This window comes from Canis aureus, chromosome 23, assembly GCF_053574225.1.
Source record: "Canis aureus isolate CA01 chromosome 23, VMU_Caureus_v.1.0, whole genome shotgun sequence".
Lineage (NCBI taxonomy): Eukaryota > Metazoa > Chordata > Mammalia > Carnivora > Canidae > Canis > Canis aureus.
In genome coordinates this window covers 31,570,424-31,584,557 of record NC_135633.1, presented here as the reverse complement: position 1 = coordinate 31,584,557, position 14,134 = coordinate 31,570,424, and the positions used below count along the sequence as shown (strand labels likewise).

At 48.1% G+C, this 14,134-nt stretch overlaps 1 protein-coding gene across 4 annotated transcripts in view; it reads left to right on the top strand.

Annotated features, from left to right (window-relative positions):
• The window catches only part of TENM4 (teneurin transmembrane protein 4), a 2,712,352-nt gene that overhangs the window by 2,492,601 nt on the left and 205,617 nt on the right, over window positions 1-14,134 (top strand). For all 4 annotated transcript variants that reach the window (XM_077867222.1, XM_077867224.1, XM_077867225.1 and 1 more), the window contains one exon: window positions 1,044-1,279. In XM_077867222.1, the coding sequence (XP_077723348.1) occupies window positions 1,044-1,279 (236 nt within the window). The remainder of the gene's footprint in view (window positions 1-1,043; window positions 1,280-14,134) is intronic.

Below are 14,134 nucleotides of genomic sequence, written 5' to 3'. Positions count from 1 at the left end.
TGCAAGAGTTTATCCTTGGAATAGCCTATCTGCAGCATATTAATGGCAGCATTGTTAATATGCAGCTCCCAGCATCTCATTGGCCGCCTCTGCCATTCTGAAAGCCATCTCGTAGCAATTTTTATGCAGCACAGGCCCTGTATCGTATGTCTGGTTAGCCCTCAGTATCTATTCCATGACCTGAGGCATCTTGCACCTGAGCAGGTACAAGATTGCTCTAAGATTCCAGAGGAAGCAATGCAACCAGTGCATCCCATTTCCCAGGCTGTGTACAAATTCTCTCAGGGCCATGGGTAAAGGCAAGCCGTGAAGAGATTCCTGACACCTAATTTGGCCACAACCATGCGCTTTGACCATGCCATGCTGCCCTAAAGACTGTAGCTAGGCTGTAGGATGCATTTGCCCATCTGTCCTCCCACCCAGCTTTTACCAGGGTTTTGGAAGGCAGCATCTGGCTTCTGAAGGCATTTGCTGTCAATGGTTGTATAACAGCTACTAGGAGACTCAACCATGATGGAACTTAATGGGGGTTTCCTGGTTTCCCACCCCTTCAGAAAGAATGGTATTTCATGCCTCCACCAAGGTACACTGCAAAGTAGGTATTGGAGGGAGAAGAACAATTTAGGTTCCATGATCTCCAGGGCACAGAACATGATTTTAGTTGCTTTCCAAGTTACTACCAATAATTTTAGAGGGCAGCTAGTATAATACCCAAGAAACAGCATCTCAGCCCCATCCCTTCCCAGGAGAGAGATCTCCACACCCAGCCTTCTGTCGCATTGGCAACAGCTCCTGCCTTGGCCAGGGTGGTTTTTTTCATGGGTAGGGCTATCCCATCCGTGTTCCGTGGAAGCGTGCGTCTGTGTGCCCTGTTGTGTGTTCTGGTACACGATTCTCCTCTTCTCTGTCCCTCCCGTCTTCTCTGTGGTGACTCTCTCCAGGCTCCTCTGCATGCTTTCTACTGCTGCCTCTGTTCTGAAGGCTGATCTGGGTCTCGGTGAGTCAGTAGACCCTGACACCCCCTGGCTTCTCTCCATCCACAGGCACTTCCTCTTCAAGCCGGGAGGTACCTCACCGCTCTTCTGCACCACATCACCAGGGTACCCTCTGACATCGAGCACAGTGTACTCACCCCCGCCCCGGCCCCTGCCCCGCAGCACCTTTGCCCGGCCCGCCTTCAACCTCAAGAAGCCCTCCAAGTACTGTAACTGGAAGTGCGCAGCACTGAGCGCCATCGTCATCTCCGCCACCCTGGTCATCCTGCTGGCATACTTTGTGGGTAAGCACCTCCCTTGCCCTGGCTTCCCTCAGTCCCCCTTTGCCCCAGGGTGGAGATAGCAGCCAACACACCTGTGGGTCCTACAACCAACTTGCTGGTGTGACAGTCATGCGTGCTGAGCCATGCAGTCCCAGGGTGCTGGCATACACCCCCCAACCTGTCATGGTCAGCTCTCTGGGACCCTCTTCTCCTTTCTGCACTACAGCAGGAAGGGAGCTTAGCAGCTGCTCTGTCATGTTGGATGCCTAGTGTTAGGCATAGCACTCGCTGACTGGCCTTTGAGGGGGTGATCCATGACGTGAGCATCGTAGATGGGAGTCACCACAAATAATAAGATGGAGAAGGTGGATGGCAGGCAGGCCTCTCCTGCTGGTGCCACATAGCTACAGCGAGGAGCAGAAAGGACTTGGGGTACCCTGGGGGTAGAGGGAAACTGGCAAAGATTGGACCTGCTGACTCAACCAGGATAGCATGTCTGAAGGTGAGGGTCAGGCAAGGCAGTCTGAGGAGACTGTGGGGTGGGAGAGCCAAGGTGCAGAGTGAAACCCCAGCGAGGACCCAGGGAGACCCCAACTGAGGAGCATTGGGTACTGGTGAGCAGTGAGAGCTGGCTGTGGGACACACAGAGATCCCCAAGCAGCATCGACTGGCCTTCCTGTCTGACCCCGGGCCACTTCCATGCTAGAGGAAACTCCTCCTGGCCCCCGCTTTGCTGCCATGGGATGCTACCCACTGGGTGCTTTTTGGTGTATTTCCCACACAGCCTGGTTTCCTGCTTCATTCCAACCCGTCTTTGGTCTGCTCCCAGGGAAGATGGTAATCTGAAGAGATCTACAGGCATCGTGTAGAGCCGGCTGTTTCTGTGCAAATCAGCCTGTTAGTTAAGGCATCCAGAGGGGTTGGCCTAACCCTCCATCCTTTCCACCTTCAAATTCTATCATTCTGAGGTTCAAAGCAGGTCATGCCAGCTTGAGAAGGCCTCAAACCCATGCGGGGGAATTCTGAGATAATTCTGTAAGCGAGGGGGACTTTTCCAGTAAAAACCCAGTAAATAGAAGCAGAAGTACTGGCACAGGGCAGAGGAAGACAGTGCCGTCCATTGTGGAAGAGGACCCTGTCATAAGCAGAGTCATCATGGATGAAAAGGGGTGGTGCGGTGAGGTAGTACACGAGTACATGCTGTCACTAGGAATGATGAAGGACACATGGGTCCCCACTTGTTCAGCAGAAGGGATCTGAGCATGGATGGAACATTCAAGACTTTTGAATTTTGCAGAAATAAGTAATCAGGAAGACGGTAGTCCCTCAAACAGGGAGGTCTACTTAAATATCTCGAGCTATAATAAGCCTTCTTTGCTATGCCAGGTCTCTGTTCCCCTTGTAAAGATTAATGTAGAGAATTTCATGGCTCTAAGGCCGAGTTGGCATACATGTTTCTTTTCTCCAAGTGATTGGTTAGTTGTTGCTGCCCAGAAAGCCGTGTTAAGAAGGATCCTGAGGCTATATTCAGGCCCAGTGGGAAAGGGTTTCAGTTCGATTATGAATGTCTGTCATGGTCACCGAGTAGACACTATTGATGACATACCAGGCATTTGCCATCCCTATTGTGGGTCAGTGGGCAAAAGGAATAACCAAAGTGGGAGAAGCCAGAGCCCACCCAGGCCCAGTAGAAGGTAACTGGGTTACAGGTGGGGACTGTGAAAGTCCCAGCACCATCACTCAGCATGAAAGTTTCTCTCTGGCGCCCGGGCTGTGTCCCCACTAACCACTAGTGCAGCTCTTGTCTTTGACTGACATTGTTATATTTCCTAAATGAGTCGACTTCCAAACAAGCAGCGCCCCTGTTCATCAGGAATCAAGTCGTTTACTGCATAGAGACATCAGCTTGCATTGAAGTCTTAGGTTTATACTGCGTAGCCTGATTCAGGGAGAAAGAATAAATCTTTGCAGAACTGCACACACTCTCTGCTGTTTTACATCCCATGGGCTTCTTCCTCTCCCATGGAATAAGAATATGGGGTCAGTGTTCAGCAATCTAAATTTAGATAGGATCTACTAGGAGGTAGTGAACTCCCTGTCATAGGAAGGGTACAAATAGAGCTCAAGGACCACATAGCAAGGATAAGATTCAAGTTTTTTCCCACTGGATGGCTTTTAATTTTCCTTCCAAAACTGACAGTCTTTAAATCCATGATTTTGTGAATTTTTATTTTGTGAAATTTTGTTTTTCGTTCAGCAAACCATTAAGAGTACCTGCTTTGGGCCAGGCACTGTGCTCAATGTTAGGGCTAAAAATAGGGTCCCTGCCCTTGAGTTGTCTGTAACTTAGAAGAGGAGACGGCTACATCAGCAATGAATTGAGGCAGATCAGGGGCCATGGAATGCCCAACGCCGAGAGCACCAGGGGAGGCCCCCTGGGGAGGGCAAAGATGCCGCCGAACCCGTGTCTCAGAGTTAGCCAGCAGTAAACACGCGGAGAGCAGACGGCAAACCCACGGAAGTTTCCAACTCAAGAGAGGACAGTGTGGTGGTAAGGCTGTTGTCTGTGTTTGAAGCATTGGAAGGGTATCAGAGTTAATGCAGCAGAGTTTGGTTAGATTGGGAAGATCACCTCGGAGGTCAATCTTACAGACCTCCCTGGATGGGCAGTGGGGAGCTATTGGAGGGTTTTGAGAAGCAGCAGGATGTAGCCAGACTTTTAGGAAGATAAGTGTAGAGGAAGGAAGGATAGGCCCTATCGCAATAAACAGATCAGGAGAAGCCGAGGGCCTCAGCTGAGACCGTGGGAGTGTAGGTGGAGAGGAGGCGTAGGTCGATTTAGGAGAATTGTGTCTCCTGTTACGAGTGGTCAGTCTACTGATAGCCGTCCTGCCCAGAATAAATACTTCCTTCTGATAAAACCCTCTCTCGGCAGAAACAGTAAGACTGGACCATAGATTGAACATCCAAGGACCAAGTCAGACAGGCAAGGCTGGGGTGTTCCCTTTGTTTGCTGGAGACTCGGAGCTTACACCCAGCCTCGGACCACCCTGGATTCCATTTCCAGCTCTGCCACCCAGGTGCTGTTCACCCTTAGCCAACTCCCTTCTCTCTCTGAACCTTAATTTCCTCATCCAGAAAATAGCCGAGACCCATCACCTCAGGAGGCCGCGAGTAAGGCTGGAATAAGCCGATGCAGGTGAACAGGTGGCAGGTGCAAGGCCGGCCCTACCTCTCCTCGAGGGCTGGGGTGGCAGCCTTGGGGCTTGGCTCCTCCAGCTACTAGGGGCAAGGGATGAGTGCCTTGTTGCTTGGCCATCATCACAGGCCGTGATGACTAACTCATAAGGAACTATCAATTATTAAAAATCAAATTAATTGTCTCAGCCGAGCACAAATATCCTTAACAAAGACTTTTCCAGCAGACCAACTGATCTAATCAACAGGCACAAGCACAGATATTTAATTAGATTTTTGATGAAAAATTGTGTTTAATTTCAAGTATAATCAATTATTAATTACTGTAATGAGTGAGTCTGACTGGGTTTACTAATTAACTCATTTAAAAATTATGAATAACCTTTTCATTTGTAATTATTTTCTACATCCTATCATGCTGCAGATAAGAATCGTATCACTTCACCAGCACCGGGGTGGCAGGTGGGTCGGGGGAGGCAAAAACAGGGCGGGAACTTTCTCTGCTATCTGCTCAGGGCTGCCATATCTGGAGGGAACTCTGACAGATCCATTTGACATTCAGCTTTTAGTTTGAAAGTTTCCGTTCATTCGCAGAGACATCTGCAGTTACTTTCCTAGGAAGATGGAAAAATTGCAAGCCAGCATTTACCACCCATCAGGGCTACAGGGCCTGGAATCTAGCCTCTGGGCCATCCTTCCCCGCCCTGAGGGATGTTACTTGGCTACTGTAGCTTGCGAGGACCCTTAAGGATCCCGGGGCACCCTGCCAGAAACAAGATGTGTATTTTTGTCTCCAAAGGACACCTTGCTCAGACAGGTAGCTACTGACCGTGAGTGCCTCACTTTACTCACCCATCCTCCCTGTGAAGGTTTTAAAGTATCTGAATACTCTGCTATTTTTTTTTCTGAAGACAAGAGATCTGTTTGCAGAACAAAATAAGGAGAGCACAACATGAGGGGAAGATTAGTTAAAAGTTCAAACCGTGAAACTCGTACAGCCACAGCAGTAATGCTTTATTTTATAGCAGCTAATTGGTTTTAAAACATTTTCACCACAAAAGACAGTGCGGTGTAGTGTAGTAAAGATAATAGGGGCCACTTTTATTGTTAATAATTAGCTGTGATTGTGTGCTGCCCCCATGCACCTCCTTCTCATAGCACTTTGCCTGTTTCCTTTTTTTTTTTTTTTTAAGATTTTTTTCTTATTTATTTATTAATGAGAGATACAGAGGGCGGGAGGAGGGAGGCAGAGACACAGGCAGAGGGACAAGCAGGCTCCATGCAGGGAGCCCGACGTGGGACTCGATCCCAGGTCTCCAGGATCACGCCCTGGACTGAAGGCAGCGCTAAACCGCTGAGCCACCAAGGCTGCCCTGCCTGTGTTTTCTCATTGGAATCTCCCAATGGCCTTATGAATTATTCTCCCCAATTTACAGATGAGGACACTGAGACCCAGTGAGCTGGAGTAAGTCATCACCCTCACCTGGTAATTGGCAGGACTGTGGTCGACCCAGCCCCAGGCACTCAGGTGCTGGGGCCGATGATTTTAATTTTTTTTCTCTTTCGAGTTCACAATCTTAAACTTTATATGCTAACTTTACCATCATAGTAGTTGGTATTTTGAGTTTTTGCTGTGTGACTGGTGTTGGTCCAAGTCCATTATGTCATCTCTCTGAACACTCACAATAATTCTGTGAGATAGGTTTTATTTTCTGTATTTTCTAGAAGAGGAAACTAAAACTCACAGAAGTTAACAACTTGCCAGGGGTCACACTACCAGTAAAAGACATAGGATTTTAAAGGCCTTGCTCTCAGCCACTATGATGTAGGTTCAGGGCTTGAACACATAATGTAGAATCAAAAGACCCTACTCAGGCCCACCTCTATCACCTGCTATGCAAACTTGGGCAAATTGTTTAACTTCTTTGAAGTTCAGTTTCCACTCAGATTCCTTATGGCTCTGATAGTGAGTGTGGCTGGAATGATTACCCCATTTCACACAGGAGAAATTTGTAGCAGTGTGGTTGGAAACATGGGCTCTGAAACTGCTTTCAAATCTCAGCTCTGCTGCTTACATACCTTGTGACCTTATGCAAGTCTATTTAACCTCTATCAGCCTCAGTTTACCCATCTATAAAATGAGGGTAATAATAGTGGTTCCTTCACAGGGTTGCTGCAAAATTCCAGTGAGATCATTTGCACAGGTGTGCCTCGGTGGCTCAGTCAGTTAGGTGTCGGACTCTTGATTTTGGCTCAGGCCTGATCTCAGGGTCATGAGATCAAGCCCCGTGTCGGGTTCCACACTAAGCATGTAGTCTACTTGGGTTTATCCCTCCCTCTCCCTTTGCCCACTCTCTCTCTCAAATAAACAAATCTTCAAAAAAAAAATTTCATAAAGTATTTAGGCTACTGCCTGGCACTGTAGCACTCAATAAAAATTAGATACTATTATTACAATTGATAGTATTGTTAGCACTGTTAGCATCACGTGTAGAAGAGTATTTGTAAGTCTTGCCTGAGAATTTGGACCAGCCTTGTCTCTTTGCGGTGCCTACGGGCTTTCTGGTCTGTTTTAGTCACAAGGGCAGCTGACAACTAGGGGGACCTGTCAGAAAACATTTGTAGGGACGTCTCGCTGTTCCAGGGAAGCAGCCGCAAGAAGAATCATTACCAAAAAGTGCCTCACGTCATTTCTATAACTAGGACAAAAGTTGATTTTTGCTTCACTGACAGTTGCCTCTATCCAGCTAAAACTGACAGGCTCCCTGGCGTTCTGGATCTCTCTGTGAAAAGCAGACACGGAGTGCCACAGAAAAGCTGCGGATTAATATCTCGAGGACTCTCCAAGCACCTGTCTTGCCCGATAGGCCTTTGGAATAAGAGACGAAAAGGGCTTGCTAATGATACAAAAAGCAGGACTAGCTTTACACTGAAATGGAGACCTGAGGTTAGCCTGGGACGGTGTCTCCTCCATCCTGTGTCCACGTCCACCCTGCAAAGAAGGGGCGCCATCCACTGTGATTTCTCTAAGGCAGCAGGGTGTTCTGATGGGAGGAGAGGACTGGATTCAGCCTAAATCGCAGCTCTGCCACTCGCCAGCTGTGTCAACTTTTGGAGCCTTGGTTTCCTCATCTGCAAAGTGGAGAGAGTAATAGTGCTCCCTTCGTGAGGCTGTGGCGCCACACGCTAAATGAGTTGTTGAAAACACACTGGGCACAGCACATAGGAGAGGTCCCTTGCTGGTGGCCTTAGGAGACTGATGATGGCCTACCTTGGACCTCAGTCATCCCAGCCCAGGATGGGGTGGGAGGAGATAATCCCATCAAGTCCTTCCCAGCCTACAGATGGCTGCCTGTAGGAAACTGAACCCGGACGTGAAGGGTGACGTTGCAGGCGGGGGTGCGCTGGAGCAGCCTCTGCATAACTACTACTACAACATGCTCAACAGTGATGAGGGAGTTTTTTTTTTTTTTTTTTTTTTTTTTTTTTTTTTTTAAGTAGGTCACATTTTCACCTCCACCAGCAGCTGATTTTGAGTCGAAAAAAAAAAAAAAAATCTGAGCCCTTGGATGAAGCAGTGTTAGTTTCAGGGAGAATGTTGCTAAGTTCAATTGCTGCTTTACATAAGGCAGCTCTGAGAGAGTGCTGCTTGCTGGAATATTGTACTTCCTGGTCTGGAAGAGCCTGGATCATCCAGGTCTTGAGGTTATCTGGGCAGTGTTGATGGAGGTGGGCTGGAGCACTGAGTATGCCTTGTGTAGACCTGTGCGGGCTCCCTCACGACATTTGTCCATCCACCACGCAAACCTGACTTTGGGCTGGCAGCACTTCAATTAGGGGAGGTTATTAGGCATCCCTTCTCTTCAGGGCCTGTTCTCCACTGCATATTCAGTCTCTGGCACAAAGCCGGGCATGAGATAGCTGTGCTCAGTGAGAGTTGGTTGAGTAAAAGACCTTGCAAGAGGGTAAAATCTGCCAAGGGGTATTCTGAGCAGAAGAACAAGATAGGCAACGGCACGATGGCAGAAATGTGCGTTGTGTGCCTGGGAGCTCAGGTGCAGGTGAAATGGACGTGAACTGAGTGGAGAGATTAGAGCCAGAAGCCAGGGTGACTGGGCCCCGCCTTCCCTCAGTTACCCGCACCTGGTTTTGCCCCACGCAGTCTCATCCCAGGTTCCATCTGCATCATAAAGCACCAGCCTGTTGCACTTGGGCCTGGCTGTTATTAGTGAGCAAGACGGCTCATTTTCCCTCCTTTCGCTTCGACTTCACATCAGGCCTTTTGGATAGAAGCCATAGATTTAGCTTTATAGCCCAAAGAATGGGAAATGGAGATGATTGAACTTGATCTTTTAGGGGGAGGAAAAAGTGATAAAGATACAGGAGCCTGTATTAAAGCTTTTCTCTCCGAGATTGATTCCTTCATGCTGCTCGGTGGGAATTGTTAATAGCAAGATATATATAGATTGTTCTCTTTCTAACAGACCTCAGACAAATATCCTCCAACCCCTCAAAATGAGGACTTCAGGAGCCCAGCATGGCTGTCTGCAGACATCTGAAGTGCCACCATGCAGGCGAGGGGGGTGGTTTGCTCTGTGGTTCTGCCAAGGCCAGAACCAGGCCCTCAGGGTGAAGACGGCAGGAAGGCGGATTAGGGCTCTGTGGGAGAAGGCTTGTCTGACAAGACAGCCGAGTGTCTTGTCAGCTGAGTGGAGTGGGGGCTGCTTGTGTCTAGAATGGGAGAAGCAAGGCTAGGTGCCCAGACCCTATAACCCAGTGGATCTTGTTTGTATCGACCTTCTGCCATGACTTTGCTGTAGTACGTGAGCAAGGACTGAAGCTCCTCAAGGTGACTTTCCTCCTCTGTCCTGGTTCTCAGCCTCTGGCAAACACTCACCCATTCCCTTTTGGTAGTATGGTTTTTCAGAGGTGTAGTAAAGAGGTGATTTACTTACTGGATTCAGAATCAAACAAAGATATGAAAGGGTTGAGAAAACTAAGATAGAATTCAGAATTCAAGATGGCAGGGCAAACAACAGAAACATGCTAGGGTTTTTTGTGTGTTGTACTGGATCTTCTGGAAGGATAACAGTGAAGGGCCTCCGTGCAGCCGGCATGAATGCACAGGTTTATGTTCTTCTGCCATTTTTATGGACCATTTTTTTTTCTGCACACATTTTTAAGCATTGATACAGTTCCCATTCTCATCAAGTTGAAGAGTTCCATCATATTTGTGCCATTACTGTATCATCAGAGTCCTGTTTCTAGCTGTTCACTATTATAAATAATGCTTCCATGAACATCTTTGTACATCCTGCTCTGTTTTCTCTTCTTTCAATTATTTTGTTCCAAAAGAAAGATTTATGGGTCATGAGGGGTACACAGTTTAAAGCTCTTGTTACTCACTGCTCTGCAGAAGGGTAGGACTGAATTCCAGGGTTCCTAACAGGTGCCCAGTTTCCCCACAGTCCCACCAGTGTGAGGCTTTGTGCCTGACCTCGAGTAAGCTGGTTCAATGAGTGGGTGGCAAAGGATGTTACAAGTGGTTTTGAGACGCAGAGAAGCTACAGGGGTCTTCATTCTTAAAGGGATTTCCACCCCCTTTCTTTGTGTCAGTTCCTTTCTGAGAGCTGAGCTCACACATCCCTTCCCCAGTGAAGCTCCTGACCTCCTCCCACTAAGTCAGGACCCTAGTTATATGCTCTTCTCATGCTCATGGTGCTGACCACAACTGCAGCTGACCATCATGTTATGGATCCGTTCGTGCCCATGCCTACTGTTAGACTGTAAGCTCCATGAGCCCACAGAGTATTTCCATCTTGCTCAGTGCTGCAGCCAAGATTTCTTGTAGAGGATCAGCACGACGTAGCATGTGTTCAGCAAAAGTCTGTTGAAGGAGAAGAAGTGTGGGCAGGGGTGGCAAGAAGGTGTCCAGGCCAGAAGCTAACCACTGTTCCAAGGCATGGAGTGGAGGGAAAGGAGAAGATAGGCCTAGAGGCATATGCTCACACAGGGAACAGAGAGGGAAAGTCTAGAGGCGAGGAGATCATATGAGACAGAAAACTGGCTACTGGAAGCTGAGTGGGGAACACTCCTGGCCCTCCTCTGCTCCTGGCTCGCTCTGAGCCTCCACCTCCTCGCTGGGAATGTCAACAGAAGGCTGTTGGAGGGAGGCTATTTAGCAATCGGGCACCTAGTTCTTTCTGGTCAACGAAATCTTCTTTCCTTCTTCTTCTGGCAAACAAGATGTGTTAAATTTGAGGGCCAAGCAGTCCTGAATTTGGAAATGTTGTCTCAGAAAAGAGTTGAGTTGACTAGTATAATCATGTTTTGTATCATGCAGCAGCTCTTGCACTTGACCCTGGCCCCATGGGTGGTTTCAGGGCCCCTGGAGAGGCAGTATGGCCATGGTCAGTTAATAAGTAACCCCAAGGGACAACTGGGTGGCTCAGTGGTTGAGTGTCTGCCTTCGGCTCAGGGCGTGATCCCAGGATCCTGGAATTGAGTTCCGCATCGGGGTCCCTGCAAGAAGCCTGCTTCTTCCTCTGCCTATGTCTCTGTCTCTCTCTGTGTGTCTCTCATGAATAAATAATTTTTTTTAAATCTTAAAAAAAAAAACAAAGTAGCCCAACCCTTCATCCAGGGTGCTCTGTCCACACCTTCACCCTGGAAATATGGAAAAGGAGTCAATTTTACAGATTTTTAGCATCCTTGGAAAGGATTTGTCCCCCACATCCCTATCTTTATTCTAGACTAAGTACTGTGAGATAACAATTTAATTGCACTTAGGTGCAGAGAGAAGGCAAGAAGGGTCTCCCTGATGGCTGTTGTTGCACCACCATGAATACTGAGCTTGTGGAGAGGACAGGTGCACAATCAGGGCTGTGATTGGGACTGTAGACGCAGGACCCCAGTGAGGAATCAGAGAAGCAGCTCTTCGTTGTAGGGAACAGGGAGGGGGGCAGAGGAGGAGAGATGGCTGTACAAAGCACTATCAGTAAAACAACAAAATCACAGCTAAACAGCTTCATCCTTTAAAGACAGCAGTATAGTTAATAGCAAGAACACAGACTCTGGACAGAATGAGGCCTGCATTCTAGCCACAATCCATACAAGCCTTTCATCCCTCTGAGTCTTGATTTTCTCCTTGGTAAAAATTAAATTACTATCTAAGCAGTGTTTTGAGTGTTAAGTGAGAAGGCCATCTGCAAAGGGTCCAGTCCATGGGTGGCCCATAGCGGGTATTCATATAATGTCGTTTGACCCTTCTGGGCAGCAGGATCACCCAGAGGTTTTAAACCCTCCTGAGAGGATTCAGCTGCCAAGAACCATCCCCAGATGCAGGGATTTCAGGTAATCTGAGATTAAAATAAGGCGCTTCCCTAAACTCAGGTTTGAAAGGGCAGAGTGTTGAAAGAGCCTGCCTGCCGGGTTGTGTCCTGGGCTGTGAGGGACGGACAAAGCCAGATAAACTAGCACCAGTGCTTTGAGTCATCCTCAGTTTTGTGGCAAGCCAGATGTGTAAGGAGTTGATGGCAGTACTAGATAGATGATAAAAGCATGTTACTGGAGTTTGAGCCTTGTCCCTGTGGGAGCCCGAAGGAAAGAGCAATTCATTCTAAGCAAGAAGATCAGATAAAATTTCCCCAAGGCATTGAACCTTGTAAATCAAGTAAGATATTGAAAGAGAAGCTACGAATGGCTTTCTGGAAGATGGAACAGCCTCAACAAAGCCAGAGGACGGTAGATGGAAGCATTGGCTACCTGAGGTGCCTTTGTCAGAAGACCGTGTGTTAAAATGTCCACTGGTGCATTTGACTCACCTGCCGGCCTCAATCTCTATTTCACGAAGACTCCTGAATGTAGAAGCACAGAAACCACAATGACCACAGGACACCGGCTGCCTTCCCCCTTAGAAGAGAGGCTGTATGAGGCCACTGCATAGTAAATATTTTACCTTCCTGTGAGGCTTTCAAACCCATTGATCCTCTCCAGCAATCTGTGCACAGAATAGAATTCCTAACTGCATTTCCTTGTCCTGCAAGCCCAGATGTGGGGAGTGAGGTTGGCTCCCATTAAATAGCTTGTCCAGCTGGAAAGAGGGGTAAGTAAGAGAACTGGGCCTAGAAGCCAGATTCCGATTTCAAGTCCTCTGTTCCTTCTATAGACCAAGCTGCCTCTCAGAGTTTCACCCTGATGTCCTCCTCTATGGCTGTGCTGCATACCTGGGGCTCAGAGCAAAAACCAGGGCCTTTGCCATCTTGGCTGTGGCTTGCCTCTGCCTCTGCCCCTAGCTCTCCTCCCTCGACCTTACCTGATGTACCGTTACCATGTCCTGGCACGTTTTGAGTGTTACATGCATTTTCCCATTAGATCTTCTCAACAGCTTACTTATCCAACAGGTATTCGCCAGGTGGCAGCCATGTGCCAGGTACCATTCTGTTTTCATTTCCATTTTATAGATGAAAAACTGCTGCCCAAGCAGGTTAAGTCATTTGTCCAAAGCCACATCACTGGAAAGAGAGGGAGCCAGGCCTTGTCCCCTAGCACCGGCCCTCTTCCCACTGTGCTCTTCACTCCCGCAGCTGGGGTGGGTCTGGGACAGTGCACCTGACCAGAACTGCTGAGAGGATGCAGGGAGTGCCTTACCAAGCAGAGAAGCTAAATTACTTTCTTATGGAAACAGAACTAATGTCCACCTGTCCTGAGCCATGCCGTGGGCCAGGATTGCCATGTACCTGTGGCACTGAGTAGCTCTGTGACTTGTACCAACATGCTTCAGGACTGGAGAGACCAGGAGGCTCAGGTGATCTCAAGGGGTCTCAGTACGCATGACTCACTGAGCCCCAGCCCCTCGTGCTATCTGATTCCGCTGTGCTCCAGGTTTCATCTGGCCTGAGTCGATTGTCACTGATATAACATTGTGCAGAAAGCTCTTCCTGCTGGGGTATGGCAGGCAGCTACATTTATCATCCCTTCTAGCTGGAGTTAGCTTGTTCACAGTCTGCAATGGGGAAAGAGGGAAAAGGCCAGTATCATTAATTGCACCGTGGCCTCCATTTCATCCCAGTGTCCTCGGTTTTACCGGCCGGGCCGCCTGTGGAACTCTACAGCAAGACCTAGTCTTTGGGCTCCCGTGTCTGTCTCAGCCTCTCTGTGCCTCTGGTTACATGAGCGCACTCATTACTCCACCCAAGTGTGCATGTAGAACTGGTGTTTGAGGGGAGATGAAGTGGAAGGTGGCAGAGGTTAAATGAGGATTTTAGAAGAAGTAGCGTTTGCATTTATCTGAGAACTGAACACTTTTGCAACTCGCTGACATCTTTGTGTGGTGCACCGAGTCCATTACGTAACACTGTTCATATACCAGATGGTGTAGGTCTGGGGCGGCACTGGATGCTTCATTTACAAATCTTTACAATAGTCCGTGTTTTAAACTTGGAGTGTTCTTTCTTTCATTAACTTTGAAGCACCATGATCAGAATGCCGTATATATTTAGTGTACTTCCTAATCTATAAGGGACTTTCATTAAATGTAATTCTTACAAGAACGAGGAGATGGCTTTGTATTACTTCCATTTCTCTAGATGAAAACACCATAAGTCAGAGTGGCTAGGTGACTTATCTGCTGACACATAGCCAATATGGGCCAGAGCTGGGATCCTGGCTGTCTCTACA